This window comes from Tupaia chinensis, unplaced genomic scaffold (genome assembly GCF_000334495.1).
Source record: "Tupaia chinensis unplaced genomic scaffold, TupChi_1.0 Scaffold000175_1, whole genome shotgun sequence".
Taxonomy (NCBI): Eukaryota; Metazoa; Chordata; class Mammalia; order Scandentia; family Tupaiidae; genus Tupaia; species Tupaia belangeri.
In genome coordinates, this window is record NW_006159650.1 from 1,199,065 (window position 1) to 1,208,913 (window position 9,849).

The 9,849-nt window shown below is 38.7% G+C and overlaps 1 protein-coding gene across 10 annotated transcripts in view; it reads left to right on the top strand.

The window, feature by feature from the left end:
- Positions 1 to 9,849, top strand: part of TTC3 (tetratricopeptide repeat domain 3) — a 154,377-nt gene that overhangs the window by 58,790 nt on the left and 85,738 nt on the right. For all 10 annotated transcript variants that reach the window (XM_027770952.1, XM_027770958.1, XM_027770954.1 and 7 more), the window contains 3 exons: positions 543 to 606; positions 5,114 to 5,174; positions 8,463 to 8,547. In XM_027770952.1, coding sequence (XP_027626753.1) covers positions 543 to 606; positions 5,114 to 5,174; positions 8,463 to 8,547 — 210 coding nt within the window. The remainder of the gene's footprint in view (positions 1 to 542; positions 607 to 5,113; positions 5,175 to 8,462; positions 8,548 to 9,849) is intronic.

Genomic DNA, 9,849 nt, shown 5'->3' on the forward strand with positions numbered 1-9,849 from the left:
TTTTGTACACAGCCATTTTAGGCATCATGCTCAGCATCAGAAATAGAAGCATCATTCAAAAATTTGTCATTATGGGACCAGCAGTTAGCGTAATGGCTATGTTGCTGGACTCCCATGTAGTTCACTGCGGTTTGAGTCTCGGACCTGGTGGCTTAAACTCACGCCAGGGTGCGTGTGTGTGCGTGCACCCAAGATCCCGAGAGGAGAATAGAGAAGGGATTATGGTGTGGCCATTCCCCCTGGGGGGTGATTTCTCGCTTTCTGTCCCTCTGCCCCTCTCTGTCTTTCTGGACAGAGCACGCGCTCTATAGCAAAAACCTCTCCAAAAAAAAGAAAAATTGTCATTAGATAATGATTTCTTGTCATTAGTCATTATTTTGTTTGCTTTTTTTATATTTAGGCTTACGAATCAGCTGTACATTTGAAATGCTTCAGTGATTTTTATCCTATTCTGTTCTAAGTTCTACTCTAGTTTATCACTATTGAATTCTTTGGGATTATATTTTCCTTGAAAGTCTCACTAATTTTATTTTTATGCTCAGGTGGAAGATAAGGCTTTTAAGGTAGATGATTGTGACTGTCATCCTGAATTTCCATCACCATCTAGTGAGTATTTGTTTTCTTATATAAATTGTTGCTGAGTTAATGTAGTATTGCCTAAACTTTAATGCCCTAAAATTTAACAAGCATCACTTATATTTGCTATTATTCTCCTTTACTTTATAGTACTTCTATGTTAATTAAAGAAACATTGAATAATTATTTCAAATCAGTGTTCAGTCTTCTCTTTCTTTTTTTTTTGGAGAGATTTTTGCCATAGAGTACATGTGTCCACCCGAGAGACAGAGACTGAGAGACAGAAAGCGAGAAATCAGCTCCTGGGGGGATGGCCATGCCACAGCCCTTTCTCTTCCATTCTTCTCCCAGGATCTTGGCATACATGCACATGTGTCTGGCCTGAGTTTGAACCACTGGGACTGGGACTCGAGCAGTGGTCAGCCATGTGGGAAGTCTAGTGACATAACTGCTATACCATCTGCTGGTCCCTGATATTTTCATAATTTGGGAAACCTAAATAAAAGGAATGGAAAGATGAAGTACATACCTCTTCTTGATCTGCTCTTTAACTGCCTCTAAGCCATGTCTCTCATTCTTGAAAGTTTGCACTATTGCTTCCCCTCTCCACACCGCCAAAGAGCTTTTTTAAAAACTACCCCCCCAAGGTGGTCTTCCCTATGAAATTAAATACATAAATATTGTTTATTTGTTTATGTACTATATGTACATCTGTGCTTTATATATAAAAAAGTTCATTTTTTTCATCTCCCAAGAACTAATTTTTGTCCTTTTGGGGGTGATATGACTCCCTGTTGAGAATGGATGCTTATCTTGTTTCTCACATTTTGGAGGCTGGGAAGTCAACGGTTACAGTACCAGCAGATGAGATCCCTCCTCTTGGTTCATTGATGGCCGTCTTCCCATAATGTCTTCACATGGTTGGAGAAATGAGAGAGCTCTCTGGGTTCTTCTCATTCATGAGGGCCCTGCCTCATAACATAATCACTTCCTCAAAGGTCTCACCTCCTGATACCATCACATGGGAGGCTAGAATTTCAATACATGAATCAGTTATTGACAGGGGATGGAGAGTGGGGGAAGTTTACAGACATTCAGACCCTGACAGTGCCTTAGACTAAATCTCATTACCAGTACAGATGTTTGTTTATGCAAATAGTAAACAGACTCATGTCAGGACCTCATTATCTGACATCACTGGGAGATGATGGTACTGGAGAAGTAAATCATTTCATTTTCATTGAAGTCCATGTAGACTACAAGATTTTGATAAAAAATATTTTTAAAGTGGATTGTGTGTTTCCCTGCCTTTTAAGATAGAGTTTAACAAAATGCAGAGTGTCTTGCTGGCTCAAGGTTATTATTACACACAATAGTTAACTTGGTTCAAGCTTTCATGTCATGTTTTTGCCAGGGTTGTGAGGTGGTTGATCTTATGGTTAGTGATCCTACTGCTCTCTTTTCCTTTTTTGGTTTTTGGTCTGTTCATTTTCTTTTCAGTGGCTTTGTATCTTAGCCATCTCTGTCCATTGCTACCTGCAGTTTCTTACTCTTTCAGGTTCCAATTCTGTATGTCCAACCACTTAGGACTGGGCATTCTGTTCGGTTATTAGCACATCAGCATAATTACAGAGGAGGAGAGTCAGGCAATTTTCTTACTGTATGTTACTCCACCAGCACATGGAACATATTTGAAGTCAAACATTTTTTAAGGCAGCTCTTAACTTATTAATATTTTGTAGCCCATTATTATCAGACAGCACATTTAAATAAGTTAAATACTGTTCGCCCTTTGGCATTTATGGTCAGGTGAAGAAATTAGGTTCCGCATTTACAGTGAAGTAGTACTGCCCAAACGACAGAGATCAGACTAGAACTCGCCTGCCATACCGCGTCCTCCTGAGTTCCCTGAGGCCACACTGGCTCAAGCTCTCATTCCCACCTAATTATACTGGCTCTGACTTGGTCTCTCTGCCCTCTCCCAAACCTTTCATCAACCGTGATGATTCTTCAAGTTGATGGGAAAAATGTATTGTAAGAAACCATCATTGTAAAACCCGACATTTTTGGGCGTGGTGGCGCCCGCCCTATGGTAAAACCCAACATTTTTTAGTATCAAAGTAAACCTGTACTTTAATTCTATTTTTCATGGACTTTTTGAAGTCCTCGCTTTCGTACACCTTATCCCTACTGCCAAAGTAATTCTGAACAGCATCACTTTCCTGCCCACAAAACTCTAAAGCTGAGCTCACAGAGATGGAGGAACTGAAGAAAAAAGTTTGTAAGCCCTCGCCCAGGCTGTCTTTGAGGCCCATTATAAGTTAAATACTGTTCGCCCTTTGGCATTTATGGTCAGGTGAAGAAATTAGGTTCCGCATTTACAGTGAAGTAGTACTGCCCAAACGACAGAGATCAGACTAGAACTCGCCTGCCATACCGCGTCCTCCTGAGTTCCCTGAGGCCACACTGGCTCAAGCTCTCATTCCCACCTAATTATACTGGCTCTGACTTGGTCTCTCTGCCCTCTCCCAAACCTTTCATCAACCGTGATGATTCTTCAAGTTGATGGGAAAAATGTATTGTAAGAAACCATCATTGTAAAACCCGACATTTTTGGGCGTGGTGGCGCCCGCCCTATGGTAAAACCCAACATTTTTTAGTATCAAAGTAAACCTGTACTTTAATTCTATTTTTCATGGACTTTTTGAAGTCCTCGCTTTCGTACACCTTATCCCTACTGCCAAAGTAATTCTGAACAGCATCACTTTCCTGCCCACAAAACTCTAAAGCTGAGCTCACAGAGATGGAGGAACTGAAGAAAAAAGTTTGTAAGCCCTCACCCAGGCTGTCTTTGAGGCCCATTTCCAATCTTCCACCCTACTGAGGTCTTTGGATCATACCACTTTCATTATTTCTGAAATGAACTCCACTCTTGGGTTTGGGCCATTCTATCCAAATCCCACTGTTCTTCCAAAACAGACACATGCTGTATCCTCGCTGATGCTTTGCCCAACCTCTCCCAGTTAACTGACTTCTGCCCTCTGTGAATTTTGAGAGAAGTTACTGACTGAGGAATTCATATGTCAGTAAAAACATATCTTTTCTATGTAATGGTGAAGTTGTTTTATTACTGAAATATTAATGTTTTTCTTCCCATCTTATTGTTAACTACTTGAAAACAGGAATTATTACTTCCCTCTCTCCATATCTACTATAGAGCTAAATAATCATACTTGTCATAATTATAATTTATCTTTATAGTAATTTTACACCAAGTCTAGCCATGGTGGTATGTGCTACAAAGACATGTGCTTTGCAGGCTGAGACTAGGTAGGGGCCCAGCTTCAATTCCTGGTCCAGCCTACATGCCAGGCAACTAGAGGTGTATGTCTGTATTTTCCAGCATCTTGGGAAGCCAAAGCAGGAACATCACAAGCTCAAAGCTGACCTAGGCTACACATTGAGGTCCTGTCTAAAAAAAGCCAGGTGTGTGGGGGTCAGCCAATGGCATAGTAGTTGTGTCATTGGATTCCCTTGTGGCTGACCACGGTTCAAGTCCTGCACCCAGTGATTTAAAAATCATACCAAGGAGACCAGCAGTTAGCGTAATGGCTATGTCGCTGGACTCCCATGTGGTCAACCGCGGTTCAAGTCCTGAACCCGGTGGCTTAAACTCACACTGGGCGCGTGTGCATGCATGCCCAAGATCCCGAGAGGAGAATGGAGGAGAAGGGGTTGCGGTGTGGCCATCCCCTCTGGGGGGTGATTTCTCGCTTTCTGTCTCTGTCTGTCTTTCTGGCAAGCGTGTGCACCTATAGCAAAAAACTCTCAAAAAAATAAATAAAAATCATACCAGGTGCACATGCGCGCGTGTGTGTATACACGCTCAAGATCCCAGGAGGAGAAGGGATTGCAGTGTGCCACTCCTCCCTCCACCCCGGGGTGAGGTGATTTCTTACTTTCTCATTGTCTCTGTCACCTCTCTGGTAAATACACATGCCTTTACCAGAGAGGAGACAGAAACTTCTTAAATAGCAGAAACCTCTTAAATAAAAAGGGGGCACTGGATTCACACACAGTTCAAGTCCTAGACCTGACAGCTTGACAGTCATGCCAGACACATGCCCAAAACCCCAAGAGGAGAGTGGAAGAAAAGGGATTACAGTCTTGTCATCACCCTGGAGGGTGATTTCTCACTTTCTTTCTTTTTGTCTCTCTCTGGCAAGGACATGCACCCTATAGCGAAAACCTAACAACAACAACAAAAAGCCAGGTGTGGTGACACATGCTGTAGTCTCAGGTAGAGGATGGCAAAATTATGAGACCCTGTCTTAAAAATATTCATAATAATAATAATGTAATTTTGCACCATACATAAAATGACATCAGTAGCTTCTCTTGGTTTACCTGTTTGTAGTTACGTTTATACATAATGTATTTTTTGCTTGTAATTCCAATTTCATATTTTTATGTTTTACTCTAGGATATGAAGATTTTTATGTACAGATTTCAGTAACAATTACTTTTGTATTCATAGGTCAGCCTCCAAAACATAAAGGAAAACAAAAATCCCGAAATAATGAATCAGAGAAGTTCAGGTATGTTTTTCCCCTAAGGTGTGTGTGTGTGGTTTTTGCTTTTGTTTTTTTGTTTTTTGTTTTTTCCCTAAAGTAGTCTTTTCAAGAAAAAGGAGAAAAGAAAATCTCTTTTTTACACATCAGCTGCCTCTATGTATGTGTATTATTGTAGATACTGAAATCCCCTTCAAATATCAAAGCCATGTCTTTAGGACAAGATTATTTTGGTGTAAAGGCTTATTAATCCTGGATATTGATACTGCTATCTTAGAGTCATATAACATGAAATATATTCATAATCTTTTTCAGTTTTAAAACATGTGCTCATAAGTGGAAAAAGGCAAAAGGTGAAAATTAAGGCTCTTCCCCTGCTCACTTCATTTTACCTGTCCCATCATCCTTTCTATAGGGCTTTCTCTAGGAACTCACTTTTAACAGTTTCTTGGCTCTGGGGAAACCTCTGCATACTCAGGCATGGGTATATGTATATTCATGTATACCTTTGAGTAATTATCATTAAAGGAAACTTTATCCTAGTGAACTGACCACTTATAAGATTAATTCTACCAGACATACCATAAAAATTAGCAGTAAGAACTCTTGACATCCATCTTTATGGTTAATTCCTCATTCCCTGCAAAGATGTAAATGGGCAGCGAAGTGAAATTGTAGATTTTACAATGCAGAGGTTAATGGAGCGAGTGAATGTGATGCTGGAAAACAGCAAGGCCACATCTGCCGTAGTTAGATGAGTTGTCAGTTTTTCCTTCATTTCTTAGGACTGAATCCATGATAAGTGCTTCACAGAATGATTGGAATATCAAAGCACTAAAGGAAATTAGGAAAGCCCTAATTAAAAAAAAAATGACCATATTTTTGATCCTACTACAAAAATTAGATACAAAGCTAGGGCATAGTATGTTCTCTTTTTTTTTAATTTCAGAGGACCTGTGCAGCCACAGGGTGGGCAGGGGGGGGAAGGGTTGGGGAGAAGCACCCTGCAAGGGGATATGGTCACATTGCAATCTCTTCTTCATTTCTCCATCTTTTCGGGATTTGAGGCATGTTTGTGCATATATGTCCAGTATGTTTTTCAAGTTGTCAGGGCATGGTCTCAGTCCACAGTCAGCCATAGGCGATCTGGCTCCCTTAAGCACTAAGCCACGAGGCTGGTTCATACATAATGTTATTCTATTATTTGATTGTAAAATTTAAAAATCCAGATTTTGTCTCCTTGCCACATCCCAAAAGAAACCAGAACTTGATGCATAATTATGTTTAGAATATGTTTTGTAACTTTAATATTGTTTTGTTAAAGATAAGTTTACTTTCCTGATATTTCTCTCCAAACTGAACACTCTTTATTTGATAATATCTACCTCATGGGGTCATTTCATCATTACATGGGATAGCCACATAAAACACTTAGAGCCCTAGAACATAGTAAATGTTTTAAATATTCGACGATCATTTTTACTACCGTAATTTTCAAGGTTACTAGAACCATTCTGGCCTATAGTTTGCTTTTTTTATCTCTTAGAAAATATCTTATTTAGCTCCCTATATCAGACTATAGAGAACTACTTCCTTCATTTTCTTTCTTGTTTTCTTTTATTTTTCTGAGTGAGAAAGATGAGACAGAGAGACAGGAGCCCCCAATAGGATTGTCACCCCGTGTTCCACCCCACGGCTTAGCCAGCCATGATCATGGGCACGCTTGCACCCAGTGTGTTCAGGGAGGTCTCTGGATATAAACCTAACACCATCCTATGGGGTCAGCCTCACGGAATGTTTTATTTCCACTGTGCCACTTCTGACACCTACTTTCTTCATTTTTATGGTTGCAGTATATCTCACAGTATAGATGCAGTCCCCATTGTTATGTATGTATTTGGGCTTGTTGTTCTTTTCCTTCCTCATTCCATTTCTTTCCTCTGCATCTCTCTTCCTTTCTTCTTTCTTTCCTTTGAGAGGGATAAATAAGACAGCACCCTGGTAAACATCTTTGTACTTGCACCTTCATGCCATTGTTAATGTATAGTTGAAGAATAATTTTATAGAGTGGAGTTGCTATGTCAATAGGGGATAATGTAATTTAATGGATATTGCCAAATTGTCCTCCCAGAAAACGGACACCATTCACAATGAGAAGATGTGCTATGATAATGTATGTATTGGATCTTTGTCCCAGTTCCTGGCACAAAGCTCTTGAAACCTGTAGAATTTCTCAAATGGTAGGAATATCTTTTAGTATTCATAATGATCTCCTTTCTGTAAGTCTGCCTGAGTTTATGCCAATTAATTGACTTAAAGCAGTTCACCTGGATAGCTTCAGGATAGGGTTTGACCACCAGAAAATCCATGCGTGTGATTAGAGGGTTGGGACTTAGACCCATACCCAACCTCCAAGGAGGAATGTGAACCAGAATATTGAATTCAATCACCAGTGGCCAGTGATTTAATCAATCATACTTACATGCATCATGATATCTCCATCAAACCCCTAACAGAAGAGGGTTTCGGGAGCTCTCTGGTTCGTGAACACATGGACTGACTGTGAGGGTGGTACTGCACTCTGCAACCCTACTGTGCACTTGGGTCTTTTGCTTTTCTGCCTGAATTATATCCTTAATAATAAATTGATAATAGTAAGTAAAGTGCTTTCCTGAGTCCTGTGTGTTCTAGTGATTTTTCTAACCTGAGTGGGGGAGTCATGGGAACCCCCAAGCTTATACTAGGCAGAGCAGAAGTGGGGGTAACCTGGGCCCCTACTTGTGACTGTGTCTGACATGGGGGCAGCTGTGGGTCTGTGCTAATTCCAGGAGGTGGTGTTAGTACTAAATCATTAGACTTAAGTTGATGTTATAGTGTGATTTGATATGGAAACATGACAAGTATTTGGTATAGGGGAAAAAAAAAAAAACAAACACCATTTGGTGTTAGAAATGATATCAGAGAAATACCACAAGGAATGCCTGAATCCTCCTTACTTTCTGAAGTAGTTGTATTTTACTAGATTTTCCCATGAAATTGATAACCTTTTTTGTAATGCTTAGGTTCTTCTTCCATATCATCTTTATAATCAGTACATCTGGTGTCCTTCTACCTCTAATTTCATAGGGACTTTCATTAATTGATTCAGAGATTAATTTGAGGAGAATTGATACCTTGATAATATTTGTATTCAGAAATGTGTATGATTCTCCATTTCCTCAGTATTTTAATTGACTGTTAGTGAATATATTTTTTTGTTACATATGTACTGTTGTTCTATTTTTAAATGATTCAAAACAAATGCTTCTCTTTTAGTTCTAGCTCACATTTGACTTTACCAGTAGAACTGAAAAACATCTTGGAGAAACAGTTTTCTAAATCGTCCAGAGCAGCACACCAGGTATGGCGAGGGCTTTTCTAGCAGGGAAAAGCAAATGTTTCAAACAAAACCTTTTTCACATGAATTAAGATCTAGCCATACTTCTCTCTAATGTTTATTTTTATATAGTTTTAGTTATGGACCTGTAATTTAATATGTAATTGCTAAAATACCACCCTATCCCTAATTTAAATATTAGCTTGATAATTATTAGCTAGTGGTCTAACTAATGGTTAGCACTGCAGAATTTTTTGCTTCCCAAAGATTTCACAGTAATACTAACTTGAAATCAATTTTAAAGATTTAAATAATTTTTTAAAGAATTATTTTATTTAACTTTATTTATTCATATGTACATACGTACGTACATACATACATACATACCAGAGAGGGACAAAGTGAGTGAGTGAGTGAGAGAGAGAGAGAGAGTGAAAGTGAGAAAGCAAGCCTCCAGGTCCAGGACTCAAACCACTGTCAGCCATATGGGAATCCAGTGCCCCTAACCATTACACCACCTGCTAGTCCCAATTTAAATAATTTTTAAGAGATTTAAACCCTTGCAGTTTCATTATATCTGTTCTAAAATCATTGAAAAGCAACCTTTTTATTCTCTTGTTGATTTAACATTAATAACTTTGCAATTTTTTGGTATTATTTAATGATGAAAAATGTATGTTAACATGGGATAAAATAGTTGTCTCAAAATATGTGGATCATTTATTTTAAAATTCAGTACATTCCTTATTTTAAAATTCGGTACATCCCTTAGGTATACATACCTTACAGAGGATTGACAGATTTTTCATCATATAAACATTTAGAATTTCTAACAGTTGGAGATTTTTAAATTATGGCTTCTCATTGATTTTACTAACTTTAAAAATCATGAAGGACTTAAATAGAAAAGACAGCTTGTGAAGATGAAGAGATTATTTTTGAGCCTCCATTTGTTCATTTCATATTTTATTGAGGCCCTCCCAAGTGCTTGAAGAATGAGCGAGATTGGGTACACAGGAATGTGATTCAGCTGCTCAGGTAGAGATGCAGTACAGATCGTTTGTGCTGTACGTGTTGAGAGATCATTTTCGGCAAAAGGATGAAGCTCACATTTATACATTTTTTTTTAGAAGGCAGAAGAGATTAAAATGGAATCTGTTTATTTAAGGCTAATAACTAGTATTTGGGGGGATAGCACATTATTTTCTATAGTTTCCAATTTTATCTTAAACTTGAGCTTTTTAAATACTATAAGAAATTCCAAGTTTATGTGAAAACTGTTGTTTTCTGTGCATATTTGGGGGGAAAATCCTCCTAACTTTTATC